The sequence below is a fragment of the Nematolebias whitei genome, chromosome 4 (genome assembly GCF_014905685.2).
Source record: "Nematolebias whitei isolate Nwh7 chromosome 4, NemWhi1, whole genome shotgun sequence".
Classification (NCBI taxonomy): Eukaryota; Metazoa; Chordata; class Actinopteri; order Cyprinodontiformes; family Rivulidae; genus Nematolebias; species Nematolebias whitei.
In genome coordinates, this window is record NC_056501.1 from 3,239,993 (window position 1) to 3,259,770 (window position 19,778).

At 40.0% G+C, this 19,778-nt stretch overlaps 2 protein-coding genes across 2 annotated transcripts in view; one reads left to right on the forward strand and one right to left on the reverse strand.

The window, feature by feature from the left end:
- The window catches only part of gask1b (golgi associated kinase 1B), a 7,205-nt gene extending 4,819 nt beyond the window's left edge, over positions 1–2,386 (reverse strand). The window contains exon 1 of the mRNA XM_037675588.1: positions 1,528–2,386. Within this exon, the coding sequence (XP_037531516.1) occupies positions 1,528–2,386 (859 nt within the window). The remainder of the gene's footprint in view (positions 1–1,527) is intronic.
- Positions 2,387–4,047: 1,661 nt separating this feature from the next.
- On the forward strand, positions 4,048–10,393 carry tmem144b (transmembrane protein 144b). The gene is made up of 12 exons (XM_037675589.1): positions 4,048–4,201; positions 4,287–4,463; positions 4,549–4,671; positions 5,273–5,372; positions 5,492–5,572; positions 5,661–5,739; positions 6,580–6,659; positions 7,111–7,229; positions 7,427–7,546; positions 8,666–8,763; positions 9,950–10,003; positions 10,123–10,393. The coding sequence occupies exons 1-12, from the start codon at positions 4,126–4,128 to the stop codon at positions 10,204–10,206; spliced, it is 1,191 nt and encodes a 396-aa protein (XP_037531517.1). The 5' UTR covers positions 4,048–4,125; the 3' UTR covers positions 10,207–10,393.
- The last annotated feature ends 9,385 nt before the right edge of the window (positions 10,394–19,778 follow it).

Genomic DNA, 19,778 nt, shown 5'->3' on the forward strand with positions numbered 1-19,778 from the left:
ATAAAGAGAGAGAGAGAGAGAGTTGCATATGCATTACATTTACAACCCAAATATTTTCTAAAAACCTGGGATATTGTGTCACCTGTGAATAAAAGCAGAATGCAATGATTTGCATGTTAGATGCCTTCAGGCCCAGACCTCTTGTAGAAGAGATCTGTGATCTGAGTGGGATTCACCTGGTTAAAGAAAGGTTAGTGATAATAATAATAATTTACAAATCTAATGAATCCATATGTTATTCACAGCAGAACATGGTAAATAAAAACATCAAATTCTGAAAAAAATTAAGAAAAAAGGTTTTCAGGACCGAGACATTAATGAGCCATTGTGTCTGATAGAGCAGCTCGAGCTCTGAACATTCCTAGACCTTTTTCTTTTTATTTATTTTTTTATTTTTTACTGGAGGGTATAAGTTGTTCTAAAACCTGTGCAACCTTTCCTGGATTTATTGTACTTTTTCAGCTGCCCATATCAGAGGCACTAATCCACCCCCATACCATCAGAGAGGCTGGCTTGTAAGCTACGAGCTGATAACGAAGCAATGATTCCTCTCCGCTCTAAAACCACACAATCGTTTTCTTGGCCTCAGTCCATTTTAAAATTGGTTCAGAGAAAGACATATATCTCTCACATCTGGCTTCTTCTTTGCCTGATAGAGCTTTAAGCAGCGTGTGGCACAGTGGACTGTGCTTACAGATAGTGTTCCTGATCTACATGTATTTGTGTCCAAAACAGAATGAGAACAGTTTTTAATGCAGTGCAGCTGCCAGTTATCTGAAGTGTCAGCACTTTTTTAAAGCCTCTGCCCATCTTTACTTCTGAGAGCCAGCCTCTCCACGGTGCTCTCACACTCATTCCTCTGAGTTATCTGCTGTCAATCAATCTAACCAGTTGCTAAATGCTCTGCTCGATTAGTTGCACCACTCATACAGACTTTTGTTGTTGGTAATGTGTCGATTTTAGTGATTTTTTTAAATTATTTTTATTATATCTTTAAATAAATGGCCTCATGTTCTGAACAAGTTGTGCATTTTCTAAGTTTAGACATTTCACATAATGTTCATCCATCCATCCATCCATCATCTTTACCCGCTTCTTCCATTTTGGGTCACGGGGGTCTCCGGTGCCCATGTCCAGGAATTACTGTGCGAGGGGTGAGGGACACCCTGGACAGGTCACAAGTCCATCACAGGGACACATAATGTCATATTGTGAATAAAATTAGGATATGCAAAATTTGCTAATAATTGAATTATGCTTTTATTTAAATTTTACACACTTTCCTATTCGTTTATTTATTCATGCTACATTTTGTATATTTGATCGTTTTATTTTCAATCACTAGCTCCAGTTAAACTGATCTAAAAGACATATTTAACTATCACTTTTAAAGTCTTGGTACAGTGAGAGGATGCCCAGGGGGAATGAATGAATGAATGAATGAATGAATGAATGAATGAATGAATGAATGAGTCCCAGGTCTTCACGGTGTATGAGCATCACGCACTTCAAGTTTTCATGACCTACCGTGCAAGAAGCTGAACTTCCTGCTCACCGCCGGTACCGTCCTGTTCAGTCCCAGCACTCTGTCCAGATGGAAAGCAAACACCTCCGTGTTGTCCACGGGACTGTGGATCAGTCCACACTGTCCTCCACACACACGGTTCTGTTTGGAGTGGTTTTGGTTGGTCAGAGGAGCCATAGCTTCACCCTCAAACATCAGAACGGATGAAGAACCTCCAAAGGAAACTTCTTTCATGCGCAAAACTCTGGCATCAGCCAGAAAACGCATCGTTTCCAGGTCCTGCGCGCTGAACCAAGATGGTGCCATTTGGCTGAAAAGTCTGATAGAACTAACCTGAGAGTCTGCTCCATCATCATGAATTATATTCAACGATTTAAAACCCCCAGGAGGGGTTTGTTTCCAGGGCTTCTCAAAGGCGAGGTGCGGTTGGCCTGCGTGCTGCTCTGCGCGGAGTTTGTTCTGCGTGAGAGGAGGATTCAGGACTTTTCTTCTCACTTTCTTCCTCAGTTTGGGCCGGATGGTACCTCGTATGTGAGTTGGTTTACGTCGTTTAGATTTTAGCCTTATGTACACCACGTTGGATCGTGTTGGAACCACAGAACTGGCTCGGTTCTGTGCGTCTGCAGCAGCTGCGCCGTTCATCTCCACATTGTGCAACCCGCGGGTGTGCCGCCTCTGGTCCTCCGCAGCTCTGCTGCCCGGGTTCCTCTGTGGGAGTCCCACTTGAGAAATCACAAAACACAAATACACAACACACGTGAAGGTGATGAACAAACTTCTTCTGAACAGGGAACATTTCCGAAAGCTGCTGCTCACTTTCAGAAAAGGAAAACAAAACCAGTGAACACGAGATTTCCCCATTTGGAGTGATATCACTTTACGGTTGAGAGCCCCCCCCCCGCCCCCCAAACACACACACACACACACACGCACACACACACACAGACACACACACAGACTTAAGCTGGGGAGGAGCGCACAGCTTCCTGAAGTCATTTCAGGACAACTTTAGGCGCGCAAAGATCCAGACAACTGCCCCACCTGAAGTGCACAGAACTTATCTGTTGTTAATAAATTCATTTATTAATAAGAAAATAATAAAATAAAATACTTTACATTTTAGATTGACATTTGAGCATTTGATGTTTTTATTTTATGATTGACTTATATTTGTGTGTGTGTGTGTTTGTCAGAGTCAGAGATTCTTTTTTGTCACCGCGCCTCATGTGGTACATGTGGTGGAGCGAAATTATGTTCACAGGGTGTGTGTGTGTGTGTGTGTGTGTGTTAGGGTATATTTTGATGAAACAACTAAAGATAAAATAAAATCCTTCTTATGCACTATATTGACATCTTGTGATGATTCTCTTTAGTTTTGACACCCCCTCTTTTTATATATATATAAAAAAAACATGATGTGAAACTCAAAAGTTTTCTGTGTATTTTAATGTAAACGATTAATTTGTGATGTCATATTTGAAAAATGTGTTCTTATAAAGAAACAAGCCAGCGTAAATAGAAACAAATCTATAAATTCACAAGTTGTACTAAAGACCAATGATTTTATTGTCAGGTTTGACCAGTTAGAATGTTTTTGTATTCTCATTAGTTTCAGGCGACATCTGCTGGTCTGAGACAGATGGAGTCAGTTGAACTGAGAAGAATGAAATGAGGAAACAAAGACTTCCTCTTGTCTTAAACAGCCCAAAGAACGGACTTCCTGCTCTGCAAACAAGTTTAAATAAAGAACGCTTGTGTCTTTACTGGCGCCTTCATTGTGTCAAGATTGATGAGTTACTGAACATCTTCATAAATGGTTATGGAAATTAAAAAATAAATAAATAAATCAGGTCCTCTGGATGGATTTTTCTTCTTGAAACATTTCGTCTTTTATCCAAAAAGACTTCTTCGGTCTGAGGAGCTGCAACAACAGTTGGACGGTTTCTCTTCACAAAGATGGCCTCCTTCACTCCTCTCTCAAACCAAGAGGCCTCCGTGTCCATCAGTCCTCCTCTTACAATGTTGTTATTGATAGTATCACTCAGCCCTCTGCGAACAGCAAGCGGCCATCAGGGCACTAATGATCGGTCGTTAGGCTGTTGGGCCTCCTTCATCATGTGAACAGCTAGTTCTGGATGTCAACAACAAACTGGTTGATCCACTATGAGAAGGTGCTATTTATACGATTGAGTTTGTTGCAGCTCCTCAGACTGAAGAAGTCCTCCGGATGAAAGATGAAACGTTTCAACAAGAAGAATTCGTCCAGAGGACCGGATTTTATTCTCTATATATGTATGTATATTTCTACCTGGATTAAGGAGCATGCATCAGGAGGTTGTGGAAATGTTGCTTCAATAAATGAGCATTTTAATCTGCACATTTAGTTATACATCTAGGTCGCAGGGTAAATATTTTTGGAGCATTTGTTTTGTGCCGTGTTGCGTCTGCAGCTTTAAATCAAACTCCAGCTTCACTGATTGGATAAGTGGCAGCACCTGGCTGCTTTCAGTCTTCCTCTGGTGTCAAACATCAGTCTGTGGCAGTTTTTTAATATTGTTTGCTGGTTTTTGTTAGAAGGAAAATAAACTTTGTTTTATACGATGGCTCAGGTAAAAAGCTCCCCTCTGGTTTTATTCGTTGCCTTGTTAATGATGGCGAGCTGCTGCAGCACTGAAGGTGGGTGACCTGCTCTTTGGGAGATAAATGTGGTGCCGGGTGAGGTGGCGTGGTCATTAGATCTGTTTTATCACTGAACTCCTAGATTCAACAAACTGTGGCGAAACGTATGGACTTTGCAAACAGGAAAAGTTGGATTTCTTGAGCAACTCCACCAACCTCAACATCACTAACTTTGCTTATGGGCTGACTGCAAACATGGCCGCCGTGGTGTTGTATGGGAGCACCTTTGTTCCAGTTAAAAGAATAGAAACAGGGGATGGTAAGCATTTTGCTGTTGTTCTAAACTCCTAATATATGAGCGTTACCAGTGGTCTTGATGATCCATGTTGGTGTTTCGTGTTCAGGTATGTTCTATCACTGGGTCAGCTGTGCATCAATTTGGGTTGTTGCTGTGCTCGGAGACTTCGTGCTCCAGTCGCCCAAGTTCCACCCCCTTGCGATGCTTGGAGGAGCCATCTGGGCCACAGGTACTGTCTTTTGAAAAGGGAACTGGAAGCACGAATCCATCCTTTCATGTTTCTCTGGTTTGGTCTCGCATGGTGCAGAAGGTCCAACTCCTTTTGTTGCAGTCCATCGTCTAAACGGCTGTCTGTCAATTTCACTGTAACTTGTTGCAGTGTGCAGTTAATGGGTATATATATATATATATATAAATAAAAATATATTTTGGTAGATACATTTTTTTTTTTTTTTTTTTGCTTGGTGTTTTAGGACAAATTGTGCACATTAACAAAAATAGAATCATATTATTAGTGACCTTTTTTTGTTGTTTGTTCAGACATATAAATAAATTTGAATACTCACTGTAGTTTGGAAACTGTTAGTTTTGCTTTACTAATTTGGACAATTTTTTTTTTAAATAAATTTAACAAATTGCTCTTGGCAGATAAAACGGTTTGTTCCGTCCACACTTTATATTTTTAAATGCTTGTTTTTAAGAATTATCTTTGAAATTCAGCTGCAGACTTGGAAATGGTGAAGACAGCAGCTTAAATGAAAATAAAAAAGGCTAAATGCAAGCCATTCAGCAAAACATGAGCTTGTTTCTGACTTTTTTTTTATCCGCAGGAAGTGTAACCGTCGTTACCATAGTGAAGGCGATCGGCCTCGGTCTTGGGATTTTAATTTGGGGGTCTTCCAGTTTGCTGATGGGCTGGGCCAGTTCCAGGTAAATGAAAGTTCCTGTTTTTTTACGCCTGCGTTTAATTTAACGTAGAACAAATGAGAGGCTGTGTTTTGCTGCAGGTGTTAGACGGTTCTTCATTAACATCTGACTGTCTCAAACAGATTTGGCTGGTTTGGGATTGACCCTCAGGAAGTTTCCAACCCAATATTAAATTATTGTGGAGCTGCCTTGTGTCTGGTCAGGTAAACGTCTCCAAACCTGCTCTGACGTTTGTCTCACTCGGCAGCGTTTAATATTTCTGTTGTGAATGATTCGTGATCTGCTCCACAGTGGCCTGATCTTTTTCTTTGTGAAAAGCGACGTGAGTCTTCGTCCACAGTCGGAGACGGTTCCTTTACTTATCGACAGAGTGAGTAGACCATCAGTGACGCCGTTTGAGGAACATTTAGTTACTAAGAGAAAACATTTACTAATGTCCTGATTCATGCTCCATAATCCAGGTATAAAAAAAATCCAGTCTTCAGTCATGTCATGTGGACTTTTTATTGAGATGTTTCGCCCTCCATCCGAAGGGCTTCATCAGTCTGAGGAGTCACAAACTGGTTTCCCCACTAAGCAGTACACTCCTACATTGGACCAACAAGTTTGATGAGACAGTTTCTGGGGACTGTCCTCTCCCCCGTCGACTCCTCCCAGGCAACACAGCCGAGGTGGTTCAAGACCTCAAAGTTCATGCTCAATAATCCATTCATCGTTAAACGGGGGAGGAGGCCTCCATGTCCATCAGGGCACTAACGATCAGACGTTGGGCTGATGGTCCTCCACCATGTGAACGGCTAGTTCTGGTTGTCAGCAGCGAACTGGTTGATCCACCACGAGAAGGCGCTATTTATAAGACTGAGTTTGTTGCAGCTCCTCACACTGAAGAAGTATTTTGGATAAAAGATGAAACGTTTTAACAATTTTATTTTTATGTTTTGAATCTGTCCAGAGAACCTGACTTTGTTAGAATCAGTGACGCTGTTTGTTGGAACATGTTGTCACTAACAGAAAACATGTTCTAATGTCTTCCACAAGTTCTCCTTGCATTGTTACACCAGATTTTAGTTCTCACACAATACAGCTATATTGAGTAAAACAAAAAAAGTTATTATTTTAAAGATGTTTAACCCGACTTTACGGAAGAATCTGTCAGTTATGGTGAGACACGGTGACATTTTGTGAACTTGTATTTTCATCTTTTCAACAGAGAACCATTTCAGGAAGTTATGGACGACATTCCTCTGAATACTGGATCGATGCCGTCAGTCCGAGGAACAGGCGGATCATGTGAGCCGGAATCACACACGTTCACTTTGTGTACAAACGCCAGTAAATCTTCGCCAAGCTGTAATTTTTTTTGTATTCTTGATCAAACTGAAAGCCTAAAAACTGACAGTTTTCAAATCTACATAAAACTCCAGCTTCATGCAGACTTAATTAGATTAAACGCAGCTGTTCTTGTTACACCTGTAGTTCAAATAATCTCTGCAACATTAGGACCTTTGTCCTAAAAAGGTCAAACTGGTGAAACGGCTTTTCACCTCGTGTTAGTTCAAGGTGCAGGAATCGCATCGTAGTGGATCTTTATCCAGAGTGTGTGCGTTCTCTTTATGCCGGCGATCTGTTTATCAGCGTTTGTGAAATGTTGAAATTATCATACTAATTGAACAAGGTCTCAGGAGATTTAAAATCCCTGGTTCATTCAGTTCTTCACTCCATGTTGTATCCTTTTCATCAGCGGGTGCCTTCTTTCTGTCGTGTCCGGCCTGCTGTACGGAGCTTCCTTTGTGCCCATTCTCTACATAAAGAACCATTCATCGTGCCCTGACAGCAGGTTTTACAAAGCCAGCGTGTACGGTACGCTTCCACCGCTGGATAATTCTTCATTCTGAACCTTCATCTTGCTGTTGATCCTTAATGAGCAAACAATGAATGGAAAATTAAATGTCGTCGTGGCCATCAGCATTTTCTCCTCTTGGTCTATAAAGAGCACCGATCCCTCCCCCGGCACTCAATAAGGTTTAATAAAACTACATTTCTGCTTCTCTTCTCAGATCTTGACTACGTCCTGGCACAGACGTCAGGTGTTTTCGTTGCGAGCACGTTTTATTTTACCATCTACTGTGCAGCCATGAAAAGCAGACCCAGGGTTTACTCGAGAGCAATCCTCCCAGGTAACGGCTCATTTATCAGACGCTCTTCTTAAACTTTTGACTTGCTCATAATTCAAGGTAAGGATTCCATCCATCATCTTGCTCTTGTTCTAAAGTTGGGTCGTGGGGGCAGCATCTTGAGCAGGGAGATCCAGACATCTCTCTCCACAGCCTCTTCCAGCTCTTCTGGGAGAACCCAAAGATGTTCCCAGGCCAACAGAGAGACATCTCTCCAGCGTGTCCTGGGTCTCCTCCCAGTCAGACTTGCCCAAACCACCTCATCTGGCTCCTCTGGATGTGGAGGAGCAGCTGTTCCACCCCGTCTCTCCTGATAACTGAACTTCTCCCCCTGTCTCTAAGGGAGAGTCCAGCTACCCTGCAGAGGAAACTCATTTCAACCTCCTGGATCCTCGATCTCATTCTTTCAGTCTCTACCAGAGTTCATGACCAGAGGTGAGGGGAGGAACGTAGACCGACCAGTAAACGGAGAGCTTTGCCTTACAGCTCAGCTCCCTCTTCACTACAATGGACCGGCACAAAGTCCACAATACTGCAGATGCTTCACTAATCTGTCTGTTAATCTCACGCTCAGTTCTTCCCTCACTCGTGAACAAAACCCTGAGATACGTGAACTCCTCCACTTTAGGCAGAACCTTGACCCAAACCAAATTAACACTTTACAGAAGAATCTTGCTGTTCTAGAATTAAAGGATAAAACGCACTATTTTTAAACGCCTCAAATAAAAATAGTTTGCTGCAACCCTTGACAAGAGGCGACAGGTGTGCATGTTCTGTTTAAATGAGCTGAGCACACATCACACATCTACATCAGCTAAAGGACTACCCAGTTTTTTCCACACTTTGTCTCGAACCATTTTGTGCCTGAGAGGCCACTGAAGCTAAAAATAGTCCAGCTGACCCTGAACGAGTCCACAAGAATCAGCTGTTGTGGTGGAAATGCCACTTCCTGTGGCTCATTCTTAGGCAGGGAATGGCTTTTATATTTTGACCTACTATTCAGAGCTAGTGAATATTGTTTATAGAGTGACTGAAATGGATGAACTAGTATTTAAAGTCTGATTTGTATAGATTCTCTTCATGAACTCCTGCAACTCTTTCTGGTTTTGTTTTGTGCTTCAGGGTTTCTGTCTGGCCTGATGTGGACCGTTGGAACGTACTGTTGGTTCATGGCCAATAATTACTTGACTTCCGTCATCACCTTTCCTGTTGTCACCGCAGTAAGTAGAACATTCTCCAAGAACTGATTTAAAGTAAAATAGTTGTTTTTAAAATAACCTTTAATTAAAGCTTTACACGTTGTTCAATTTGAATCTTTTTCAAAGGAATGTTAAAGCATCTGAGCAGCAAATGTATCGACCATTTATTGTGCATCCTGGAAGTCTGCAGGTGTTTCCAGTAATGTTTCTTCAAACTAGAGTACTATGCAGCGTGTACTTCTGTGTATTTGGACTGGGATGGGCTCAAGAAATGAGTTGGTCCAGAGTTTTAATTAGAACATTATTCATCGAACAAAGGTCATTTTGAGGTCAGACATACAAGTACATGTTTCTAAATGAGTTGCTGGATTTTTTTTTTTTTACCAATTTGTTTACTTGTGAAAAAAAATTCCACATTTCAAGTTGTCATGTTTCTTCAACACACTCTCCTCTCCAAGATTGATTTTAACTTTTCGAAGTACACAAATGCCTCCTGACGGAGCTTCAGAGCTCCCAGCACCATCACTGTCCAGAATGTTCTGCTCATACTGGACCAGCTGTATTTAACCAACAGGTTCTCTCATCAAAACACCATTTTGATGGATTTACAGCCTAAAGTGTAGAAATCACAACATTTATATTTTCTGACTGAAATTAAACTCAAATTCTATCCATTATCTTACACACTTCATTTTCGGCTTGTGGCGGTCACTGTGTGAGAGGCGGGGACACCCTGGACAGGTGGCCAGTCCATTGCGGGGGACACCCTGGACAGGTGGCCAGTCCACCGCGGGGTGCATGGAGACATACGAGACAACAATTCACTCTCTCACCTTGGGACAATTTAGTTACCAGTCAGCCCAACATGCATGTTTTTAGTCTGTGGGAGGAAACTGGAGCACCCGGAGAAAACCCACGCAGCACGGAGAGAACATGCAAACTCCACCCAGAAAAGTCCACAGTGAGAGAATTGAACCAGTGACCTTCTCGATGAGAGGCGGCAGCTCTACCAACTGAGCCACTGTGCCACCAAGAACTATTAAATTAGTTTAACATTTCTCGTTGCAATATTCCATTTATGGGAATAAACGTCATAACGTCGAACAGTATTCTTGACACTAGGAACTTTAAAGGAAGGAATAATTTTGTAAAAATCAATTTAAATGAATTGAATCAGTCTGTGATTGATTGCTTTTATTTTCAACAGGGTTACGGTCTGGTTGCAGCCCTGTGGGGATCCTTGGTGTTTAAAGAAATTAAGGTAAAGATCCAAACGTTTGTCGATGTCACATTTCTGAAATACTTTGTGATGCTTCTTGAAAGAACTTTGAGTTCCACAAGGAGCGGCAGATGTTGGTTACAATTTGCTTCCTCCCTCAGGGCACAGTGAACTGCGCCATCTTCTTCCTGGCGTCATGCGTGGTGCTGACTGGCTCTTTGCTCACCGTCTTTTCAAAGTTCTGAGTGAGCAGAACACGATGCAGAACGAATGGATTTGTCCAGAAACTGTTAAATTCCTTCATTAAAGTAATGCCATGTTTTAATAAAATAAATAAAACTTGTATCCTTTTTAGATGAAAGGCAAAATGGAGGGCACTTGATGTATTAAAAAAAATCTTTGGCATTAATAAAAAAATATATTTATTGAAAATGTTTGTCCTGTTTTGGTTGAAGCAAACAAAAAGCCGCATGTTAAAACATTTTTCATAACCTGGTTGAGGAATTGTTAAATAAAATGCCATGAATTTATTGTTCAAAGGTGGTGCTGGTTTTTACTTCAACAGTTAATCAGTTTATTTTCAATCAAATGTAACAACACTTTATCTTTGCTGTTAATATAATGCATTCATGATTTAATTGGGCTTCATTTAAATTGTTTCATATCCAGATGTGTCGCTCTAAACAAATTACTAGTTTGGTTTAAAGTATAAAACTAGAAGTCGTAACAGAAGGATTTTAAAAATGCAGCTGCCAGGAAAAAGACCTATGGATGCATTTAGAGAGGACGTGGAGGTAGATGTGAGGACAGAGGACGTGGAGGACAGTGAGATTCTCACTGTGGAGACCCTGAACAGCTGAAAGAAGATGGTTTAAAGTATAAAACAGTTTACATCTTAAGTTACTTCTTGCATAAAACCTTTAAACAAGCTTGTACTAAACCATAAACACAGACGTCAGTTCTGAACAGAGTGAAAACGATGCATCTAAAACCTTTTCAAACATTTGTCACGTTTTAAGATGATTGCATTTAGTTTGTTTAAATGTTCACACGCACATCCTGGTACTTGAGACACGATGACATCACTCATGCACCAACACCTGAACTGATTCTGCACAATTCCTGATTTACTCTCAAATTGCAGTTATCAAACACGCATGTCTTCAAATCATTTCGCACAATTTCATGAAGAAACTCTTGTTTTCACAAGGAACACGTTAATTTCTAAAATGAATTGCTCTACTCTGCACACTGACTCATCCCACGGGCAAACCCTGTTCGGTTGTACAATTAGCAATCGGAGCTTTAGCACAAAAGGGCAACAGGTGAGCTCTTCTGTTTTGGAGCAATAGAGGCCAACACTGGAAACAGGCAGGGTAAGAGGAGGAGGAGGATGACGAGGAAGGCCAAGCACCATAATCTCTGATTAGATCCGAGAGACTTTGGTTCACCACGTGCTCAACCATCTAACAATGAAGGGGGCTGGACGAAGAGTTCAGCTACACCGTAGCAACGTCCAGACTTTCTGAAATGAGAATAGATAAATGTACTCTGACTAGAATACTGCAGTACTGCATATCAAGAAAGTACTCAATGAATACAGTAGTACAGTATTGCCAGTGGACTGTTCTGTAGGACTGAAAAGATAAAGTATGTTTCAAGAATTTGGGAAATGTATTCCTACACAGTCTTTACAGTATTTTTACTACGTACGTTTCGCTGTATAAGTCACACATTTTTGCATAAATTAGCTTCCCCTGCGCTACGACTTGTACAGCGAAGTGACTTTTTTATTTTTTCCCCATATTTATAATCCAGTTTTTGGCTGAGATCAGACAATTCCATTCATTCTGACATGGAAAATATTGAACACTACCATTTTCAGCCACGAGAGGGCGCTCAAGCATGACGAGCCAAGTGCCTCATTAATAGGTGAAAGTGGTTGTTAATGAGACACTTGGCTTGACACACAAAGCCACCTTCGTTTAGCTCCGACACTCCTGGATCAAATGTCAAATCAGCTGCATTTCGCCGTGCCGCCCAGGTGAGATGCAGCTGATTTGACCCGTTAAAGTGCATTTATTAAGAAAAGTTAAACTGAGACACACCTGCACTATAATGGTTCAATAGATTTTCATTGAGGGATTTGACATTTGGTTGAAACATGTCAGGCCCAAAGTGTCTTAACAGCCACAGGTTATTAGTGGCAACTTTCCAAAGATACATTCTCTGGATCAGCGCATCCTTCTTGTTTTTCCTGGTTTTCATAGCAAAAAAGTTTCAATAAATTTGCTCCAACTTTTCTAATGTGAACTGTAAAAGGGAATAGAAAATGAAACCATCTCAACCTGACAGTTTCAATTTAGGTCAGGCAGAATGAAAACATCTGTGTGTGGCATTAGTTTAAATATTTCATGTCGGTGCTGATGTTTGGTTTAATTAGAGCCTGCAGTTATTTTTGTACAATCACCGTGTTGAAGTGACCGGCAGCCGACCGCAACCACCAGAACAACAAACCGATAAAAAGAGAACCAAAGCCCGTTAGCTGATCAAGTGAGGACTTCATTAAATTGAAGATGTGGACTCATTTATTGTTATTAGCTTCAGTGTAATCCAACATTTAGTTGTCAGATGTAAATCACAGAAAATATTCCTATTTTATGGCATTTAAGAAATTATATAAGTACTGTTTCAGCACATTATAGAAAAATGCAAATTAAAAAATCAAACAGGAAGAAGACTAAATGATCTTGACTTTAATATTAGAGGCTTTTAATTTGAAAAGTTTCAATGTGAATGGTATAACATGAGGGATAAATGATATATGAAATGATCAAAAACATCTTTAAATAAAAAATAAAAAGTACTGGATGACTAAAAATAAATACATTGACATCCCACAATAGTTCCCCAGTTTTGTTTTTTTTTTCACCACAAAACAATCCAAAAGGAAAAATCATTTCATTCAGTACTTTTCTACATGACAGTTAACACACACACACAAATAAAACTATGAGGAGAAGATCTGTTGAATTTTATTTTTAAGTATACGTAACTATCTTAAAGTAAATTTTGTTGTGCTCTCATTTTTCAAGTGATAGATCTGAATTACTGCCTTGCTAAAGGACTCCCTCTCTAGTGTAACCTCAACATCCGGACAGTTAATGTTATATTATTTTCACGCACCCTTCCATTGCTGCAGAATTCATTTCAGTCAGTGACTCTGGAGCCCTTCTACCTGCTCCTTCTTCCACTTTGCGAACTCCACCATTTTTAGCGAAGACCTTTCACTGATTGTGTGTTAAACTGCCCTAACTTCCATTTACTCTGGTCCTTTCGTACAGCAGCAGTTTCTTCTTGCATGTCCTCCAATAAGTCAAATGTGTGTTGGCGAAAACTATAGAATCACGATTAATTTGACAGCAACGGCTGCAGTTGTGACCAGATAAGGAAGACAATTGTTCCTCGTTGCGGAGCAAAAAGGGGGATCGTAAAGACCCTCCGTCCATCCATCTGTGAATGTCGTGAGCACAATAACTTGAAACAAATGGCGAGATAACTTCCACTTTGGTGTGTGGCTGCATCGAGGCTTTAGAGGGTTTTAGAAAATTGAGTTGCCATATGAAAATCCAAGATGGCCACCTGCACACATATGTAAACCAACAGCTTCAATCATTTGAGGAAATAAAGCTTTCTAGTTTTTTATGTTGTTTAAATTAATAATTTCCTCAAAGGAGGTGACCTTTATGGTGGCTGAAGAATATTCTATGGTGGTCAAAGCCACCATTTGCCACCCCCTGCCTCTGCTCCTGGTTGAGGATAAAACTGTTCCCTCCGCCCTCGAGGTCCCTCACTCTGTTCTGCCTCTGACAAGAAAAACTTACATCCGTTCTTCTCCACAAGTAACTCGTACTCACTGAAGTATGTTGCATCAAAATATTAAGGTTTACTCACATCACCTGTTGGATCCCAGTCCAGTAATGAAAAAAATAAAAAATGTCAACATTTACTATTCAATCCCTCAGCATCAGGGGATATAGGCTTGTTTGAATCTTTATTGCATGAAGGTTTCCATAATCAATAAATTAATAATGGTTCAAAATGATAACTTCTTCATCCTGACTTTGTACAGTCTACTCATCTTGTCCACGTCCTCCTCAACCAGCACAAGTCATAAACTTTATTTGTAATTTCAAACTCAAACTGACCGACCGGTACTTGGAGCATCTCATGAATGACAAATGATGGTAAATCTGGTGAATCATCTTGGAGTCATGGAAGATGTTGTGGAATTTGTTTATGTGATGCTGGTTTTACAACTGAAAAATAAGACGTTTGTTGAACTTCTGAATCAGACAAAATGTTGTGTTCGTATTTATGATGAAAAGTTTGTCTATTTTCAAGTCTTCAAGAACTTCGTATGCAGCGTGATCAGAACACGAGCAAATGTCTCATTGACGTCTGGAGATAAATGAGCAGAAAATACTGAAATAAGGTTTTTTTTGAATGAGCCCAGAATAAAAAGAGTTAAGTTTAATGTAGACCAAGTTAAAAAGAAGTCAAAACGTGATTTCCATGAGCAGCCGAGAAATTACTTTTCTGCAGTTTCAAAAGTAACTTTATTAACCAAAAAGAATATTTCAACATGTGCAGGGATGGGACAGCTGTTAAGTGGAAAAATAAAAACACGTGTGCATCAGTCAGCTTCACGGCAAAAGGAATAACAAATCGGAAACATTTGCTACAGCCGGGACGTTTTCAGCTGTCAGGGTCAGAACGATGATTTTAAACAAACGTCTTCTTTAATGTCCTTCATGTCAAGCGTTGTATCACTGCCTGATGATGGATTTTTAAAAATCAAGTTTATGTTTGCACAAACATTAGTGAAGGGCACGCTTTTAACCTAAAATCTGCATCTATTCAGACGAAAAGTGTGTTTCTGTATTCTGTTGAGACTTGTGTCTTAATGTATCTAAACTGGTAGATGAGGTTTTGCAATCAGATAAGTGTAAATTAAGCATTTAAAGTGATAAAGATATAATATTTGCACAATCTTTGTCAACTCTGAATCAAACAGGATCCGTATCGAGGGATGCTGAATGTTTGGATCCTTCAGTCATCTTATAAACAGAATAAAACTGTCCCACTTGTCAAAGAGTTTTGCAAATGAAAGTTTCTTTATACACTGTTGATGTGTGTGTTTCCATCATGTATTAAATTTTCATCAAACGCAGTAAAGTGCTTCGGCTTTATGTGGCCGCTGTTTCCATTCTTGGCTGCCGACCTTCCTTCTACTTCACTTAATTCACCGGTCTCGGTCTGTTGCTTCAGACGGGGCCTGCAGAGAGAAGGCTGCTGTAAAAATGGGGACAGTCAGTTATTTTTTATTTTATTTGTTGTGTGTGTTGCTCATGTTGTATCACAGAAGAGTTTTTTATAGGTCACCTCTTCTATACGAACTTTGAAATAATACATCAAGGTTTCAACTGACCAACTTATTTACCGTATTTTCCGTCATCCGTTGCACCGCCTGTTAGTCATCAGTCCCAAAATGTCTAATAAAGTGGAAAAATACATAAATACGTCGCTTCGCCGTACACGTTGCATCTATTATGCGTCACCGCTGACAACCTGGAAATGTGGACCGGTGTTGTGCCAAAAATTGATTGGCTACCAAATGGCAGCCATGGGAGCGTGCACGGGAGGACTTTAACAACATTGTAATAAGATTAACACTTAAAAACAATTATTTGTTTGCTCAAAATTATAGCAGAGTTGTCTCAGTCTAACTTTTGCTTAATAAATGCACTTGAATGGTCAAATGAGCTGCATTTCAAAAACCGATATGTGGAAGTAGGCGCGTGCACGGGAGGACTTGCTGTGCATTTCTTTACACACATCTGCACATCTTTACCCGCTTATTCCATTTTGGGTCATGGGGGTCGCCAGTGCCCATGTCCAGCAATCACTGTGCGAGGGGCGGGGGACACCCTGGACAGGTCTCCAGTCCATCACAGGGACACATAGAGACAAACGAGACAAACAATCATTCACTCTCTCACTCACACCTAGGGACAATTTAGAGTTACCAATCAGCCTAACATGCATGTTTTTGGTCTGTGGGAGGAAACTGGAGTACCTGGAGAAAACCCACGCATGCACGGAGAGAACATGCAAACTCCACCCAGAAAGGCCCCTGGACTGGGGTTTGAACCAGGGACCTGCTCACTGAGAGGCAGCAGCTCTACCAGTTGTGCCACCGTGCTGACAAGATAACCACTTAAAACAAATTTTTGTTTGCTCAAAATTATAGTAAATATGTGTCTCAGGTGAACTTTTATTTAATAAATGAACTTCAATGGTCAAATCAGCTGCATTTCACCGGGGCGGTACAGAGAAATGAAGATGGTTTTTGACAGTTGCTCCAGATGAGCTGGATGAAGGTGGCAGCTATGGCAAACTGATTGTGTCAATAATAGCCACTTTTACCTATTACATGATACAACGGCATGTCATACTACTCGAGTGCCATTTAGCGGCTGAAAATGGTAGTGCTCAATATTTTCAGTCAGAATGAATGAAAACTGTCAAATTTCAGCCAAAAACTGGTTAATAAATATGGGAAAATACATAAATAAGTCACTTTGGCGTATAAATTGCAGGGCATGGAAATTATGCATAAAACTGACTTTTAGGCCAAAAAATACAGTAGTTGTATATTAATGTTCAAAGGACAAACTTGAAGGTTCAGAATTGCCTTTAAGCTTTTCACGTTTTCCAAATTATGACGGTGATGATCTTTTGGTGCAGATGCACAGCAGAGGAGGTAAAGCTTTAATCTGGTTGCTGTAATCTCTGTCAAACACCAGCCTTTTGTAATCTCTTTAGGAGTTCTGAATGGGAGTCTCTCAGTGAAAATAGTTTCTGTAGGATCATTAAAGGAACGGTTCTGGCCACAGATTCCTCCTGTCATTCTATGGTCACATGTTAAATTTCCCAGATAATCCCACTTCAGTCCTGTGATAATCTCCAGCAGAGATTCCTCACCTAGGACACATTTCAAATGAAATTTAACGAGTGACCTGCAGAAGATGTCTAAAAGGAGTGGTGAGGTAATCACTTGAGAACACTAAGGGCATGAATGATGGGCATCATATTTTATTGTATTTTATGTCATAGTATTTTCTTTGGATTGATAACTGAAAGTACATATTGTACAATACCTGTTCTGAACAAGGTGTGCTTGTTCTAACCCTAACTGACCCAGTCCTCCTTCTCCCCATCTCTCCTTCCAGTTTTTTAAAAGACACCAAGTAGTTCCAAAGTCAACTTTGAGATTTCTCATCTCCATCGTAAGTGACATGTTGAAAATGTGTCTTTTAGTCAAAGTTTGCCCGAATCACTTCAGCAGCTCTAAACAGCCAAACGCGTCATCGTATCCAAAGTGAGAGCCCTGATACTTTTTGATGTGCGCTCATTCGGTGAGTTTAATTTATAATTTAATTGTTTTAAATGATCATCTTTCATGACCAGTAATGAGGTTCACTCCTACTGGTGAACACGACTCTGAAATCTAAGTGCTCCCCTAAAAGACGTTGCTTTTTATAACAAAAGTTTCCAGCGGAGGACGATGGAGCAGACACTGAAGGACTGGAAGTGCTCAAAGCATTTTAGATGGAAGGTGAAGCCACTGCTCCACAGCCAGGCTACAAACTGCTGTGCTTATCTTATCAGCAAAACTCAGTTTAAACTCTCAGTATTTCAAAATTAAAGTAATTTGAATAATGTCAGTGGTTAAGGTTTGGGTTAAACCCACTTGTTTAGGTTTAACAGCTCCACCAGTCAACACCTCCAACCTCAGGTGGAGCTCTAAACGTCCAGCTTTTGTGCTTTTTTTAATGTTTTGATGTTTTTCTAAGTTGCTATGAGCTAAAACTTAGAACGGTTTGATTTCAGCATCTACGTGTTATTAGAAAAGTAGAACAGTGTGTTAGTCGGTATCTCACAGTCTTGCAGCTGACGGTGAATATCTTTAAAACAGAGGAGACTGTCAGAGGGGAGCGTGAAGCGAAACTAAATCAGTGCCATGATAAATATGTTCCATATTCTTGAATAGCACATTTAAATAATGGTAATGAAAATGTGCCAACAGACCCACAGTCCCATACGCCATTCATTTAAAGGGTTACTGAAAGTGCAACCAGGTTTTCCATGAAACTGAACACATGAATTAACGAAGAGACGAAGGAGGAGTAGAAAGTAAAAGGCTGGTTTTATTTTTCTGCTTATTTTGTGACTGAATCTGCAAATGCTGCTAATGAGCGATTTGGAAACTCATCTTCAGTTGAATTTGCACATTCTGACATCATTCCAAACAGTTAAAGCTTAAAAATGCTAAACGGTCCCTTCTAAATGCAACAAATGCAGTTATAAGAAAATGCAAGCATTTTATTGTAAAGAGGTACACATAAATTAAATAAAAATCCCAAACACACACATATATTTATATATTTATTTATTTATTTTTTAACTTTTGCCATTTGTTTGCTCACATGTTTTTTAATGTTTCTTTTCAACCATACGTAATAAAAATTATTTTCACATAAGTAGTGAGCTCTAGTTATTATTATTTTTATCATTTAATACCAATATTACATTTTATAAATATTGTTTGAAAACATATATTTTAAAATGTGAAAAACTCTAAGTTAAAAGCAGACTTAGGTCAGTTTTCAGTTTCACATCATTTCTCTGTTTGCATTTGTTTCTGTTCAGTGCCCTGAGATGACTCCTGTTGAGAAGTGACGATATACAGTATACACAAACTGAACTGAACTGAACTGAAGTGAAGTGAAGTGAAGTGAACTGAACTGAACTGAAGTGAACTGAGCTGAGCTGAACTGAACTGAACTGAACTGAACTGAAGTGAAGTGAACTGAAGTGAAGTGAAGTGAACTGAACTGAAGTGAACTGAAGTGAACTGAACTGAACTGAACTGAAGTGAACTGAGCTGAGCTGAGCTGAACTGAACTGAACTGAAGTGAACTGAGCTGAGCTGAACTGAACTGAACCGAACTGAAGTGAAGTGAAGTGAAGTGAACTGAACTGAACTGAAGTGAAGTGAACTGAAGTGAAGTGAAGTGAACTGAAGTGAACTGAACTGAAGTGAACTGAAGTGAAGTGAAGTGAAGTGAACTGAAGTGAAGTGAAGTGAACTGAAGTGAAGTGAAGTGAACTGAACTGAAGTGAACTGAAGTGAAGTGAAGTGAAGTGAACTGAACTGAAGTGAAGTGAAGTGAAGTGAACTGAACTGAACTGAAGTGAAGTGAAGTGAAGTGAAGTGAAGTGAACTGAAGTGAACTGAAGTGAACTGAAGTGAACTGAAGTGAAATGAAGTGAAATGAAGTGAAGTGAAGTGAACTGAACTGAACTGAAGTGAAGTGAACTGAAGTGAAGTGAAGTGAACTGAACTGAACTGAACTGAACTGAACTGAAGTGAACTGAAGTGAACTGAAGTGAACTGAACTGAAGTGAAGTGAAGTGAATTGAACTGAAGTGAAGTGAACTGAACTGAAGTGAAGTGAAGTGAAGTGAAGTGAACTGAACTGAACTGAACTGAAGTGAACTGAAGTGAAATGAAGTGAAGTGAAGTGAACTGAACTGAACTGAACTGAAGTGAACTGAAGTGAAGTGAACTGAAGTGAAGTGAAGTGAAGTGAATTGAACTGAAGTGAACTGAAGTGAAGTGAAGTGAAGTGAAGTGAACTGAACTGAAGTGAAATGAAGTGAAGTGAAGTGAACTGAACTGAACTGAATT